Here is a 16,922-nt window from a genome sequence, read left to right as displayed (position 1 = left end):
ATTCAGGGAATTCTACAGTATTTCATTTAAATGTTTAAAAGACTAATTCATTTTTTAAGTATTTATTTATTTTAGTGGGGACAGTAACATTAGTACTTTCCAAAAATGTTGTAGTCTTTTTACATTTTAGATTTTTATGGTTAGCTCACATACTATAATTTTCAAGTATGCATTAAGGTGTCTGTAATATAATTAACAGGGTAAAAACACATCTAGACATTAATACTTGCATTTCTATAATATTTTTTAAACATTTTAGAAATAGCCTACAAGTCAATTGGCACCTCTTTGTCAAAATGGAAAGACATTCACTTAATGTCAAAAGATTACGAAAGAAGGAAAGAAAGACAGACAATTTCAAATCAAATCACATCACATTTTATTGGTCGCATATACATATTTATCAGATGTTATTGCGGGTGTAGCGAAATGCTTGTGTTTCTGGTTCCAACCGTGCAGCAGTATCGAACAATACACACATCTAAAAGAATGGAATTAAGAAATATATGAATATTAGATTGAGCAATGTTGGAGTGGCATTGACTAAAATACAGTAGTATAGAATACAGTATGTGTGTGTGTGTGTGTGTGTGTATATATATATATATATATATATATATATATATATATATATATATATATATATATATATAATAATAATAATAATAATAATAATAATAATAATAATAATAGAAACACAAACTCATCATGAGATGAGTAAAGCAGTATTTAAACATTATTAAAGTGGCCAGTGATTCCAAGTCTATCTATATAGGGCAGCAGCCTCTAAGGTGCTGGATTACATAACTGGGTGGAAGACTGTTAGTGGAGGCTATATAACAGTCTGATGGCCTTGAGATAGAAGCTGTTTTTCAGTCTCTTGGTCCCTGCTTTGATGCACCTGTACTGACCTCGCCTTCTGGATGATAGCGGGGTGAACAGGCAGTGGATCTGATGTTTGTTGTCCTTGATGATCTTTTTGGCCTTTGATGTCGGGTGCTCTAGGTGTCCTGGAGGGCAGGTAGTTTCCCCCCGGTGATGCGTTAGGCAGACCGCACAACCCTCTGGAGAGCCCTGCGGTTGCGGGCAATGCAGTTGCCGTACCAGGCGGTGATACAGCCAGACAGGATGCTCTCAATTGTGCATCTGTAAAAGTTTGAGAGGCTTTTAGGGGCTACATTTCCTCAGTCTCCTGAAGACTGTTGAAGAGGCACTGTTGCACCTTCTTCACCACACTGTCTGTGTGGGTGGACCATTTCAGATCGTCAGTGCTGTGTACGCCGAGGAACTTGTAGCTTTCCACCTTCTCCACTGCGGTCCTGTCGAAGTGGATAGGAGGGTGCTCTCTCTGCTGTTTCCTGAAGTCCACGATCAGCTCCATTATTTTGTTGATGTTGAGTGAGAGGTTGTTTTCCTGGCACCACACTCCCAGGGCCCTCACCTCCTCCCTGTAGGCTGTCTTGTAATTGTTGGTAATCAAGACCACTACTGTTGTCTCCAAACTAGATGATTGAGTTGGAGGCGTGCATGGCCACTCCATCATCGGTGAACAGGGAGTACAGGAGGGGTCTGAGCACGCACCCTTGTGGGGTCCCAGTGTTGAGGATCAGCAAAGTGGAGATGTTGTTTCCTACCTTCACCACCTGGGGGCAGCCCATCAGAAAGTCCAGGATCCAATTGCACAGGGTGGGGTTGAGACCCAGGGCATCAATCTTAATGATGAGCTTGGAGGGTACTACGCTGTTGAAGGCTGAGCTGTAGTCAATGAACAGCATTCTTACATAGGTATTCCTTTTGTCCAGATAGGATAGGACAGGGTGCGATGGCGATTGCATCGACTGTGGATCTTTGGGACGGTATGCAAATTGAAGTGGGTCTAGGAGGGTGTCAGGTATGGGTAGAAGTGATATGATCCTAAATGGGTCTCTAAAAGCACTTTATGATGACAGAAGTGAGTGCTATGGAGCAATATTTAGTTCAGTTACCTTTGCTTTCTTGGGTACAGGAACAATGGTGGACAGCTTCAAGCATGTGGGGACAACAGACTGGTATAGGGAGAGATTGAAGATGTCCGTAAACACTCCAGTAAGCTGGTCTGCGCATGCTCTGAGGACGCGGCTAGGGATGCCGTCTGGGCCGGCAGCTTTACGAGGGTTAACACGCTTAAATGTGTTATTCACGTTGGCCATGGAGAAGGAAAGCCCTCAGTCCTTGGTAGCGGGCTGCGTCGGTGGCACTGTGTGATCCTCAAAGTGGGCGAAGGTATTTAGCTTGTCCGGATGTAAGATGTTGGTGTCTGCAACGTGGCTGGGTTTCCCTTTGTAGTCCGTGATTGACTGTAGACCCTGCCACATACGTCTTGTGTGTGAGCTGTTAAATTGCGACTCCACTTTGTCTCTGTACTGGCTTTTGCCTGTTTGGTTGCCTTACGGAGAGAATAACTACACTGCATGTATTCAGCCATATTCCCAGTCACCTTGCCATGGATCAATGCGGTGGTTCCAGCTTTCAGTTTTGAGGGAATGCCTCCATCTATTCACGGTTTCTGGTTTGGGTAGGTGTTAATAGTCACAGTGGGTACAACATCTTCTATACACTTCCTGATGAACTCAGTCACTGTATCTGTGTATTTATCGATGATATTCTCGGAGGCTACCCTGAACAATTTCTCCTAAATACTTCAACATTGCCTCAAGATGTACTAATCAAGGTCTGGATATGTCCATCTATGTCCAGAAAAGGATACATTAGTTGATTTTTTTTAAATTAACCTTTATTTAACTAGGTCAGTAAAGATAAACATATATTATTTACAATGACACTGGGACAATTGTGCGCCGCCCTATGGGACTCCCAATCACGGCCGGTTGTGATACAGCCTGGAATCGAACCAGGGGGTCTGTAGTGACGCCTAAGCACTGAGATGCAGTGCCTTAGCCCGCTGCACCACTCAAGATCCCTATAAAACACCATTTATCCAAACCAACCCAATATTTATTTGAAACATGAAAAATAGTGATATGTGTGTAAATGTAGCAACATCTGGTCAGTAGAAGACGAAAATCCTGGAAACTGGAGCAGGCTTCCTGTCTTATGTCGGGAATAGGACACACAAGTAAATTATGAAATGTGGCAAGAATCAGCTCACCAAGCCAATGTTCATTGAATGTGCACCAAACATGCTGGGGAAAAATGCGAAGTGTCATTGACTATATGTGCTTGAAAAGTCAAATGCACACGCATTGGTGAAATTCAGTAACCTCTCTGTCCTTATTGTCATCGAAAGGTTAGCCCTGGCAAATCTAGTCCTTGACTTGGACTGCAAAAGGTGCCGGTACTCATTTTGGGTGCCGGTACTTTTTATATTTAGGTGCAGGAGCTACACAATACTTTGAGCTAATATTCTGTCAGAGGAACAGGAGCTCAAGCAGTAGAACATTTGACGTGCCGGTACTCGGCTCCGATGAGCTCCTGCCCAAGTCCAGCACTGGACAAATCGGTGTGTGAAACGAACTAGCAAGTATAGCTATTGTTGTCGTACAGTATGGCCGCCCTTGCTCCTCAACCTCACACCTCCCCCTTCCTCTCCACAAAGGACCAAACCTAAACCCAGTCAATTTAAATGGTAATACCTTTGGGGCTTTCAAAAAGCTCCTCTCTTCACTTTTTTTAACATATCTTTGAGAGGCTTTGCAGTCCACATTCCCACCATGCTAATAGCTTTTGGTACATGAACATAATGCCACTCTGGTGAGTCTCTCACTCTCCAGCTCGCTCCTTTCTCTTACATCCCCCTTTATTTCTGTCCCTCATTCGCTCGGTCTCTAGAATGTTCTTTTTCTATCTCTTTCACACTCTTTCACCCTCACTCTCGCTCGCTTTCGCTCTCTCTCTTTAGCTCCGGCTCTAGAATTTAGAATTCTCTCTATCTATCTGACGTTCTCTCTTTCTCACTCATTCTTTCTATCCACCAGGTCCTAGTTACAATCCTTGGATTGTGGGGTAAAATGGTATGGAGTATATGTTGCCTTTCCTTGAGCATTGCAGCTCCTATTGATTACAATTGATGTAGCATTTGGATTTTGCCTTCCAAGGCAAATTCTCACTGCAAACACATACAACTTGATGGCAGAACAATGTTGCATTAGGTCCCTATACTTAGTGAATGGTGGGGATTGAGGTCACAGGCCAGAGATTTCGCTGGGACGCCCTAAAAACACGCCACTTCAATACCAGTAACTTCATAACAGTATAAAAGCACATTTTCCTAATTATCTTAACCTGCTACATCAATTCTCCTAACCTGCTACATCAATTCTCCTAACCTGCTACATCAATTAATTAATTAACAATTAATTCATAATCCACTTTTCATTTAAAGTGCTACAGTGAGTGCTACAGTGAGTGCATTTAAAATAATAAAAACGAGAGGAAGACAGAGGACACAACTAGACCGGGCTACTGACACAAAGAACGCATCTGACAAGGGACGGGGACAATAAGGAACGCAGGTAAATCAACTGTAGGCCTTCCTAAAGAGAAGAGTATTTAGGCCAGTTTTTAAAGGAGCCCAGAGTCTGTGGTGCCTTCAGGTGGTCCAGGAGTATTTTCGAGAGGCTTATAAATGTTTTTTGTCCTTTGCGTTGGACATTAGCTAAAGAAACCCAGACTGACAGGGCAAACAGCTAAAGAAACCCAGACTGACAGGGCAAACAGCTAAAGAAACCCAGACTGACAGGGCAAACAGCTAAAGAAACCCAGACTGACAGGGCAAACAGAAAAAGAAACCCAGACTGACAGGGCAAACAGAAAAAGAAACCCAGATTGACAGGGCAAACAGAAAAAGAAACCCAGACTGACAGGGCAAACAGAAAAAGAAACCCAGACTGACAGGGCAAACAGAAAAAGAAACCCAGACTGACAGGGCAAACAGCTAAAGAAACCCAGACTGACAGGGCAAACAGAAAAAGAAACCCAGACTGACAGGGCAAACAGAAAAAGAAACCCAGACTGACAGGGCAAACAGAAAAAGAAACCCAGACTGACAGGGCAAACAGGAAAAGAAACCCAGACTGACAGGGCAAACAGCTAAAGAAACCCAGACTGACAGGGCAAACAGCTAAAGAAACCCAGACTGACAGGGCAAACAGCTAAAGAAACCCAGACTGACAGGGCAAACAGCTAAAGAAACCCAGACTGACAGGGCAAACAGCTAAAGAAACCCAGACTGACAGGGCAAACAGGAAAGAGCTATAAAAAAAGACCATGATGTCGAAGATAGCTACCAACTTCAGCTTTCACAAAACACACACTTCAGCAAATTGTGTCTTTTTGTGTTTGCATGGGTGGATGTGCGTGTGTGTGCATGCGCTGTTGTGTGTGTGTGTGTGTGTAAAGTGGTTTTCCTCCCCATCACTGTGTTTCTATTAAGGCCATGCCATAGGACATCGTTCTGGGTGTGTTGGGCCCTTAGCAGTGCAGCTGAGGCCATGCCCATGTGTGTCTCTACCACCCACCCCCCCCCCCCTCTGTCTATCGCTACCTCTTTCACCATCTCTGTCTATCGCTACCTCTTTTTTTTTATTTTTTTTATTTTTTTTATTTCACCTTTATTTAACCAGGTAGGCTAGTTGAGAACAAGTTCTCATTTGCAACTGCGACCTGGCCAAGATAAAGCATAGCAGTGTGAGCATACAACAAAGAGTTACACATGGAGTAAACAATTAACAAGTCAATAACACAGTAGAAAACGAAGGGGGGGTCTATATACAATGTGTGCAAAAGGCATGAGGAGGTAGGCAAATAATTACAATTTTGCAGATTAACACTGGAGTGATAAAAGATCAGATGGTCATGTACAGGTAGAGATATTGGTGTGCAGAAGAGCAGAAAAGTAAATAAATAAAAACAGTACGGGGATGAGGTAGGTGAAAAGGGTGGGCTATTTACCAATAGACTATGTACAGCTGCAGCGATCGGTTAGCTGCTCAGATAGCTGATGTTTGAAGTTGGTGAGGGAGATAAAAGTCTCCAACTTCAGCGATTTTTGCAATTCGTTCCAGTCACAGGCAGCAGAGTACTGGAACGAAAGGCGGCCAAATGAGGTGTTGGCTTTAGGGATGATCAGTGAGATACACCTGCTGGAGCGCGTGCTACGGATGGGTGTTGCCATCGTGACCAGTGAGCTGAGATAAGGCGGAGCTTTACCTAGCATAGACTTGTAGATGACCTGGAGCCAGTGGGTCTGGCGACGAATATGTAGCGAGGGCCAGCCGACTAGAGCATACAAGTCGCAGTGGTGGGTAGTATAAGGTGCTTTAGTGACAAAACGGATGGCACTGTGATAGACTGCATCCAGTTTGCTGAGTAGAGTGTTGGAAGCCATTTTGTAGATGACATCGCCGAAGTCGAGGATCGGTAGGATAGTCAGTTTTACTAGGGTAAGCTTGGCGGCTTTCACCATCTCTGTCTATCGCTACCTCTTTCACCATCTCTGTCTATCGCTACCTCTTTCACCATCTCTGTCTATCGCTACCTCTTTCACCATCTCTGTCTATCTCTACCTCTTTCCCCATCTCTGTCTATCGCTACCTCTTTCCCCATCTGTCTATCGCTACCTCTTTCACCATCTCTGTCTTTCGTTCATTTCAGTTACCAGCCTCAGAAATTGCAGCGCAAATAAATGCTTCACAGAGTTCAAGTAACAGACCCATCACAACATCCACTGTTCAGAGGAGACTTTGGGAATCAGGCCTTCATGGATGAATATCTGCAAAGAAGCCACTACCAAAGGACACCAATAATAAGAAGACTTGCTTGGGCCAAGAAACATGAGCAATGGGCATTAGACCGGTGGAAATCTGTCCTTTGGTCTTATGAGTCCAACTTTGAGATTTTTGGTTCCAACCGCCGTGTCTTTGTGAGATGCAGAGTAGGTGAACGGAGGATCACTGCATGTGTGGTTCCCACTGTGAAGCATGGAGGTGTGATGGTGTGTGGGTGCTTTGCTGGTGACGCTGTCTGTGATCTTATTTAGAATTCAAGGCACACCTAACCAGCATGGCTCCCACAGTATTCTACAGCAATTACGCCATCCCATCTGGTTTGCGCTTAGTGGGACCATAATTTGTTTTTCAACAGGACAATGACCCAACACACCTCCAGGCTGTGTAAGAGCTATTTGACCAAGAGTGCTGCATCAGATGACCTGGCCTCCACAATCACCCGACCTCAACCCAATTGAAATGGTTTGGGATGAATTGGACCGCAGAGGGAAGGAAAAGCAGCCAACAAGTGCTCAGCATATGTGGGAACTCCAAGACTGTTAGAAAAGCATTCCAGGTGAAGCTGTTTGAGAGAATGCCAAGAGTGTGCAAAGCCGTCATCAAGGCAAAGGGCTGATACTTTGAAGAATCAAAAATATATTTTGAATTTTTTTATTCTTTTGGTTACTATTTCATAGTTTTGATGTGTTCACTACTATTCTACCATGTAGAAAAAAGTAAAAATAAAGAAAAACCCTTGAATGAGTAGGTGTGTCCAAACTTTTCATTGGTACTGTACGTGCGTGTGTGTGTGTGTTTTGGGGGTTGGTACTGTGGTGGATTTTTGACAGAGCTAATTCTCCTGCCAGCCTGATGTGCCGGCAGAGAAGAAAGGGGCAGAAGGCCTTAATTCCCCAGCCGTGCTCAGAGGATTTAGACGGTGGAGGAAGGTTGGGGGATTATGCAATTTAAGATTTTACAAGCGCATCTATTTCCTCCGCAACGGGCTTCCCCTCTCATCCCGAAGAGTGTGAACCGCTCCTCTCAGTTAATATGATGTGTGTGGCACAACCACACAGACACACACACACACACTTCACACATACTGTAGTTCACACAGCTCAGAGATATCTCTAATATAAGTCGACTGACGCTTGAAGCCAACTAACACACTATCTTTCCTGTCTATTTTATATTCTCTCAACCTGCTTCTCCTCCGCTTGTACATACAGTACTGTAAAATGGAGATCCACAGCTGGGTATCAGCTACAGATAGCAACAAAAAGGGTTAGGTGTTGAAGCTGATTGCGAATGGAGAGCAGTATATGCACACAAACACACGCACACACTCACACAAACAAAAACACACACACACACACAGCCTCTTTGGTGAGTGGAGATTGCCAATGATGATGCGCACTGCAGCTAAATCACCCCTTATTTAGAAGACTAGAGGAGATTATCACAAACAGGCGCTGAATAGGAAAATGGCCCATTTTCAGACTTACAATGGAGCTTGTTTATTGGCGAATAAATATCAATACTTTGTTGTCGAAAAATAGACCCCAAATCAAAGTAACGTTGCTATACAATACGTTGTTTTGTCATCTCCATTGCTGTAGCTAGTAAATCTAGGCCAATGTGTTTACTTGTCCCAAGCATCTTGTAAATGCTTGTCAATGCACCTCATCCCATTACTGAAGCAGTGGGAACTATAATTGAGAAATGACTCCGATATGAAATCCTTCACAGCTGATTTTTAGGAACTTTTAAGTGTCATTATGTTTTTTCCCTCAGATCTCCTGATAGGGTGAAATGTCAGGCGATTTCAGGCTCAAACCATTCTATCTGGGTGGATGATGGTACTGAAGTGGTTTTGACCTGGTTGGAGGGACTCATGCTCGCTCTGAAAAACTCCAACAGAGGTTGGCACTGCCAGTGCCCTGTAGGATGCCAATACAGATAGAGGGTAGGGGTTCAAACTCACAAGGAGCTTGACTCACTTGGTGGTCCCAGAAATATAGCAAAGACTTACTATCAACAGGATACCAGTTACAAACAACTTATCCTTAGGCCATTTATCCAAAGTGTCGGATTTAAATCTTAGTGGGGGAGGGGGGGGGGGGGGGGGTCTGTGACAGATTCAAATACAGAATGACACCCACTGAGTTTGAGACCCCTTCTGTGAAGAATCCTGTTTGGAGGTCTTTGCGAGGTAGTGTAGTTTAAGTTCGTTAACAGTTGAGACTAAATGTTTTATATAGTATGTATAAGCTGGAAGTAGAAGCCTAAGTGGTGTTGTCCATTACTTTACTCCAATTAGGGGAGGGGTGGTAGGGTTAGGGGAGGGGTGGTAGGGTTAGGGGAGGGGTGGTAGGGTTAGGGGAAAATATCTAAATATATATATACAGTGAGGGGTGAAAAGTATTTGATCCCCTGCTGATTTTGTACGTTTGCCCACTGACAAAGAAATGATCCGTGCTTCTACACCTGCATTGCTTGCTGTTTGGGGTTTTAGGCTGGGTTTCTGTACAGCACTTTGAGATATCCCCTGATGTACGAAGGGCTATATAAATTAATTTGCATTTTAATGAGGGAAATAAGTATTTATTTGACCCCTCTGCAAAACATGACTTAATACTTGGTGGCAAAACCCTTGTTGGCAATCACAGAGGTCAGACGTTTCTTGTAGTTGGCCACCAGGTTTGCACACATCTCAGGAGGGATTTTGTCCCACTCTTCTTTGCAGATCTTCTCCAAGTCATTAAGGTTTCGTGGCTGATGTTTGGCAACTCGGACCTTCAGCTCTCTCCACAGATTTTCTATGGGATTAAGGTCTGGAGACTGGCTAGGACACTCCAGGACCTTAATGTGCTTCTTCTTGAGCCACTCCTTTGTTGCCTTGGCCGTGTGTTTTGGGTCATTGTCATGCTGGAATACCCATCTACAACCCATTTTCAATGCCCTGGCTGAGGGAAGGAGGTTCTCACCCAAGATTTGACGGTACATGGCCCTGTCCATCGTCCCTTTGATGTGGTGAAGTTGTCCTGTCCCCTTAGCAGAAAAACACCCCAAAAGCATAATGTTTCCACCTCCATGTTTGACGGTGGGGATGGTGTTCTTTGGGTCATAGGCAGCATTCCTCCTCCTCTAAAGACGGCGAGTTGAGTTGATGCCAAAGAGCTCCATTTTGGTCTCATCTGACCACAACACTTTCACCCAGTTGTCCTCTGAATCATTCAGATGTTCATTGGCAAACTTCAGACGGGCATGTATATGTGCTTTCTTGAGCAGGAGGACCTTGCGGGTGCTGCAGGATTTCGGTCCTTCACGGCGTAGTGTGTTACCAATTGTTTTCTTGGTGACTATCGTCCCAGCTGCCTTGAGATCATCGACAAGATCCTCCTGTGTAGTTCTGGGCTGATTCCTCACCGTTCTCATGATCATTGCAACTCCACGAGGTGAGATCTTGCATGGAGCCCCAGGCCGAGGGAGATTGAAAGGTCTTTTGTGTTTCTTCCATTTGCGAATAATCGCACCAACTGTTGTCACCAAGCTGCTTGGCGATGGTCTTGTAGACTATTCCAGCCTTGTGTAGATCTACAATCTTGTCCCTGACATCCTTGAAGAGCTCTTTGGTCTTGGCCATGATGGAGAGTTTGGAATATGATTGATTGATTGCTTCTGTGGACAGGTGTATTTCATACAGGTAACAAACTGAGATTAGGAGCACTCCCTTCAAGAGTGTTCTCCTAATCTCAGCTCGTTACCTGTATAAAATACACCTGGGAGCCAGAAATCTTTCTGATTGAGAGGGGGTCAAATACTTATTTCCCTAATTAAAATGCAAATCAATTTATAACATTTTTAACATGCGTTTTTCTGGATTTTGTTGTTGTTATTCTATCTCTCACTGTTAAAAAAAACTACCATTAAAATGATAGACTGATCATTTCTTTGTCAGTGGGCAAACGTACAAAAATCTGCAGGGGATCAAATACTTTTTTCCCTCACTGTATATATACACACACACACACACACACACACACACACACACACACTACTGTTCAAAAGTTTGGGGTCACTTAGAAATGTCCTTGTTTTTGAAAGAAAAGCTAATTATTTGTCCATTAAAATAACACTAAATTTATCAGAAATACAGTGTAGAGGAGCGGGAGGCCCCGGTGCACAACTGAGCAAGAGGACAAGTACATTAGAGTGTCTAGTTTCAGAAACAGACGCCTCACAAGTCCTCAACTGGCAGCTTCATTAAATAGTACCCGTAAAACACCCGTCTCAACGTCAACAGTGAAGAGGCTACCCCAGTATGCCGGCCTTCCTCTTGCTCAGTTGTGCACCGGGGCCTCCCACTCCTCTTTCTATACTGGTTAGAGCTAGTTTGCGCTGTTCTGTGGGAGTAGTCCACAGCATTGTACCAGATCTTCAGTTTAATGGCAATTTCTCGCATAGTGTAGCCTTCATTTCTCAGAAGAAGAATAGACTGACGAGGTCTTTGTTTCTGGCCATTTTGAGCCTGTAATCGAACCCAAATGCTGATTGATGCTCCAGATACTCAACTAGTCTAAAGAAGAACATTCTTTAAATCAGAAGAACAGTTTTCAGCTGTGCTAACATAATTGCAGAAGGGTTTTCTAATGATCAATTAGCCTTCTAAAATTATAAACTTGAATTAGCTAACACAACGTGCCATTGGAACACAGGAGTGATGGTTGCTGATAATGGGCCTCTGTACGCCTATGTAGATATTCTAATAATAATCTGCCGTTTTCAGCTACAATAGTCATTTACAACATTAACAATGTCTACACTGTATTTCTGATCAATTGTATTTCAATGGACAAAAAATGTGCCTTTCTTTAAAAAATAAGGACATTTCTAAGTGACCCCAAGCTTTTGAATGGTAGTGTATATATTTACAAAAAAATATATGGGGGATTAGAAATGATGCAGACAATTACATTGATGGAAGACACAATCTATCTGCAGTATTACATCTGATCTACCCCCTCAAAAAAAACACAAAAAAAACTGTTTGTCTCGACCAAGCGTCTGTATTAACATGCGCGCTCATCCGTACAATTCATTCCTGCTCCCACTTCCTCTCCCAATCCTCCTTATTTCATTTCTACACACGGGAGACCAGTATGAAAAATGTATGCACTCACTAAGTCGCGCTGGATAAGAGCATCTGCTCTTACTCAAATGCAAATGTACACACAAAAACCATACCTTGCATGTGTTCCCCATTTACTCTCCTCATGCCCTCCACCAAACCCCCTCCGCCCCTCGCCCTCCACCAAACCCATCTCCGCCCCTCGCCTTCCACCAAACCCATCTCCGCCCCTCGCCCTCCACCTAACCCATCTCCACCCCTCGCCCTCCACCAAACCCATCTCCGCCCCTCGCCCTCCACCAAACCCATTTCCGCCCCTTGCCCTCCACCAAACCCATCTCCGCCCTTCGCCCTACACCAAACCCATTTCCGCCCCTCGCCCTCCACCAAACCCATTTCCGCCCCTCGCCCTCCGCCCCTCACCCTCCACCAAACCCATTTCTGCCCCTCGCGCTCCACCAAACCCATCTCCGACCCTCGCCCTCCACCAAACCCATCTCCGTCCCTCGCCCTCCACCAAACCCATCCGCTCCTCGCCTATAACATGCTAACCAGCTCCTATTTGCATAATGAGTGTGGCCGCATATATTTTAGTACAGTGGGAATCACAGGCCCTCGGCATACTTGTGTGTGCATGAATAAAGCCTTCAGTGGTCCTGGGCTGGGGAAACTCAATGGTTGCCCTACCCTCAAACAGACATCTTGTATTGTGTGGTAGGGAAAAGGAGGGAAAAATTATAGAAGATAACTTAAATATTTTTTTAGGTCAGCAGTAACTTGTACCTGTATGCAACAACCGGTCTGGTCTGCTCAGGTCCGCTCTGCTCTGCTCTGGTCTGGTCCGGTCTCCTCTGGTCGGGACTGGTCTGGTCCGCTCTGGTCTGGTCCGCTCTGGTCCTGTCTGGTCTGGTCTGGTCCTGTCTGTTCTGTTCCGCTCTGGTCCTGTCTGCTCTGGTCTGGTCCTGTCTGTTCTGTTCCGCTCTGGTCCTGTCTGCTCTGGTCTGGTCCTGTCTGGTCTGTTCCGCTCTGGTCCTGTCTGCTCTGGTCCTGTCTGGTCTGCTCTCGTCTGGTCTGGTCCTGTCTGGTCTGCTCTGGTCCTGTCTGGTCTGCTCTGGTCCTGTCTGGTCTGCTCTGGTCCTGTCTGGTCTGGTCCTGTCGTCTGCTCTGGTCCGGTCTGCTCTGGTCCGGTCTGCTTTGTTCCTCATACCTATTCTCCTCACTCATGCCTCATGTTCCCAAGCATAGCAACCCAAGTCCATGGGCATGGTGAGATCAGATGCCAGGTGGCGTGGTGAGATCAGATGCCAGGCGGCGTGGCGAGATCAGATGCCAGGCGGCGTGGCGAGATCAGATGCCAGGCGGCGTAGCGAGATCAGATGCCAGGCGGCGTGGCGAGATCAGATGCCAGGCGGCGTGGCGAGATCAGATGCCAGGCGGCGTGGCGCTCAAGCCGGCCTCTCAGGCTGATTCTGTCGGTATGCAGGAGGCTCCGGACGTCTGCGGTCGCCCTATCTGACATGACAGCTCCCAGCGCTCGCAGCCATTCTGCTACATACGGCTGACACAAAATGGAGGATGTGCGAGCGAGAGCATGTGCAGAGAGGGAAGATGGTGTGCTGGTGTGGCAGGGACAGCATTAGTAATGCCCTACTCACTATAATGAGAGTAATGAGAAATTAAAAGGTGGTTTTAACGTTTCTTTTAAATACTCAGACCATTTATCTGAACCGTAGGCTTTTGACAATATGGTTTTATGTTCAAGCAAAGTCTTTGCTTGAAAAGAACAATAGTAGTCATCAAATGTTATTGGTCACATACACATGGTTAACAGATGTTATTGGTCACATACACATGGTTAGCAGATGTTGTTGGTCACATACACATGGTTAGCAGATGTTGTTGGTCACATACACATGGTTAACAGATGTTATTGGTCACATACACATGGTTAGCAGATGTTGTTGGTCACATACACATGGTTAGCAGATGTTGTTGGTCACATACACATGGTTAGCAGATGTTATTGGTCACATACACATGGTTAGCAGATGTTATTGGTCACATACACATGGTTAGCAGATGTTATTGGTCACATACACATGGTTAACAGATGTTATTGGTCACAGACACATGGTTAGCAGATGTTGTTGGTCACATACACATGGTTAACAGATGTTATTGGTCACATACACATGGTTAGCAGATGTTGTTGGTCACATACACATGGTTAACAGATGTTATTGGTCACATACACATGGTTAGCAGCTGTTGTTGGTCACATACACATGGTTAACAGATGTTATTGGTCACATATACATGGTTAACAGATGTTATTGGTCACATACACATGGTTAACAGATGTTATTGGTCACATACACATGGTTAACAGATGTTATTGGTCACATACACATGGTTAACAGATGTTATTGGTCACATACACATGGTTAGCAGATGTTGTTGGTCACATACACATGGTTAGCAGATGTTATTGGTCACATACACATGGTTAGCAGATGTTGTTGGTCACATACACATGGTTAGCAGATGTTATTGGTCACATACACATGGTTAGCAGATGTTATTGGTCACATACACATGGTTAACAGATGTTATTGGTCACATACACATGGTTAGCAGATGTTGTTGGTCACATACACATGGTTAGCAGATGTTATTGGTCACATACACATGGTTAGCAGATGTTGTTGGTCACATGCAGATGTTATTGTGAGTGTAGTTCTGACAGTGCAGCAATATCTAACAAGTAATCTAACAATTCCACAACAAATACCTAATACACACAAATCTAAGTAAAGGAATGGAATAAGAATATATGGATGAGCAATCACCAAGAGGGCTTTGTACTGTAATGACTATACATTCATGTCTCTAAGATATGTAACTTTATTTGCTCAGTACACGATTGGGGATGTGGCAGTGATCCCATGGAGTGAATGATTGACCTTGCATTTACATCATTTACGTTATGCATGACTGATACGGAACTGTGAATAAATCTTCTCCCCTTATGTTTTCTATATCTCTCCTTTTTTCTTCTTTCATCCTTTAAAAAAAATATATTTTCTTTCCTTTTCTTCTTTGCTCTCTTTCGGTCTTTTCTGTCTCTCAGATGATCAGGCTGACCCGCGCTTGTGCCTCATCTGTGGCGACCGTGCGACGGGCCTGCACTATGGCATCATCTCCTGCGAGGGCTGCAAGGGCTTCTTCAAGCGCAGCATCTGCAACAAGCGCGTCTACCGCTGCAGCCGCGACAAGAACTGTGAGATGTCGCGCAAGCAACGCAACCGCTGCCAGTACTGCCGCCTGCTCAAGTGCCTACAGATGGGCATGAACCGCAAAGGTACGTGGGGAAGAGTAGGGAAATTGGCCAAAAGTTTCTGAAGGTTTCAGGAAAGGTGAAATCACTATACGGTGCTAAGCTAGTTTAAACTAGCTGACCTCTGCTAAGGTTATACAGTATTCATACTTATTGTCACTGTGACTGTCATCGAAGTATTGCTGATAACTTCTGAGTAATTACTCCAATTCCAACTACCTCCAGAACCACTCTGCTTCTGCAATGAATATACCGCATTGAACATCTTTCAGCACAAATCCCTCTCAAATGAGTGTTTAGCCCCACATCCTGAGGGCTTTATCCTTATCCCACGTAGCGCTCTGTCAGCTGTAGTTCAAACGGCCGAGGGCTACAGCTGCTGAGCAGGGAGCAGCTGTAGCCCTCTCGAAACATTCTCCTCATCAAACGCCAAAGAGAAAGACAGCGTGCCGGTATCGATGAGTGACAGGCCCCAAAACCACAGAGAGATTAAGATAAAGAGATCGACGGAGAGGTAGAGGTAAATAGAGAGAGACAGATACAGAGAGGTAACAACAGGGAGGAAAGGAGTTTGGAATTGGACCTCACATGGAGATTACACCTGGGTTCTGTTCATTAGGCACCAAACTAAAGAAAACAGACTGAAACACAGAGGGACGACCTGACTTTCTCCAATAACAAACAATCTTTTCGTGTTCCCTTCCGTGTGCACTGATAAATATGACACTGGATACCTTCTCAAAGAGGGAGGGTTGGAGAGGATGATGATGACGATGATTAAGGTTGGCAGTTACCTCTGATAGATCTAGCCCCAATGCATTCTGGTAGAGCCGTTGTTGTCAGTTCTGGTCAGAGTCTATTTGGGTGATTGGATGGATCTGGACCCCTGTCACCCCATCTTTCCTCACTCTACTGTCTTATCTCCCTTGTAACTTAAGATGACATCACGTTCATAGTTAGACATTGCTTGTATACCGCCCTCTTTATTCTTCTCTCTCTCTCTCTCTCTCTCTCTCTCTCTCTCTCTCTCTCTACCTCTCTCTACCTCTCTCTACCTCTCTCTACCTCTCTCTCTCTCTCTCTCTCTACCTCTCTCTCTCTCTCTACCTCTCTCTCTCTCTCTACCTCTCTCTCTCTCTCTACCTCTACCTCTCTCTCTCTCTCTACCTCTCTCTCTCTACCTCTCTCTCTCTCTTTACCTCTACCTCTCTCTCTCTCTCTCTCTCTCTCTCTCTCTACCTCTACCTCTCTCTACCTCTCTCTCTCTCTACCTCTACCTCTCTCTACCTCTCTCTCTCTCTACCTCTACCTCTCTCTCTACCTCTCTCTACCTCTCTCTCTCTCTCTCTCTCTCTACCTCTACCTCTCTCTACCTCTCTCTACCTCTCTCTACCTCTCTCTCTCTCTCTACCTCTCTACCTCTCTCTCTCTCTACCTCTCTACCTCTCTCTCTCTCTTTATCTCTACCTCTCTCTACCTCTCTCTACCTCTCTCTCTCTCTCTCTCTCTCTCTCTCTCTCTCTACCTCTACCTCTCTCTCTCTCTCTCTCTACCTCTACCTCTCTCTCGCTCTCTCTACCTCTACCTCTCTCTACCTCTCTCTCTCTACCTCTACCTCTACCTCTCTCTCTCTCTCTACCTCTACCTCTCTCTACCTCTCGCTCTCTCTTTTGTTACGGCACTTCAT

General features: G+C 44.8%; 1 protein-coding gene across 1 annotated transcript in view; it reads left to right on the top strand.

Moving 5' to 3' along the window:
- Positions 1-16,922, top strand: part of LOC109868760 (nuclear receptor subfamily 6 group A member 1-A) — a 193,077-nt gene that overhangs the window by 164,313 nt on the left and 11,842 nt on the right. The window contains exon 4 of the mRNA XM_031803053.1: positions 15,029-15,259. Coding sequence (XP_031658913.1) covers positions 15,029-15,259 — 231 coding nt within the window. The remainder of the gene's footprint in view (positions 1-15,028; positions 15,260-16,922) is intronic.

The sequence above is a fragment of the Oncorhynchus kisutch genome, linkage group LG23 (assembly GCF_002021735.2).
Source record: "Oncorhynchus kisutch isolate 150728-3 linkage group LG23, Okis_V2, whole genome shotgun sequence".
Lineage (NCBI taxonomy): Eukaryota > Metazoa > Chordata > Actinopteri > Salmoniformes > Salmonidae > Oncorhynchus > Oncorhynchus kisutch.
Note: the sequence above shows the minus strand (reverse complement) of the source record. Positions and strands in the feature narration are given on the sequence as shown.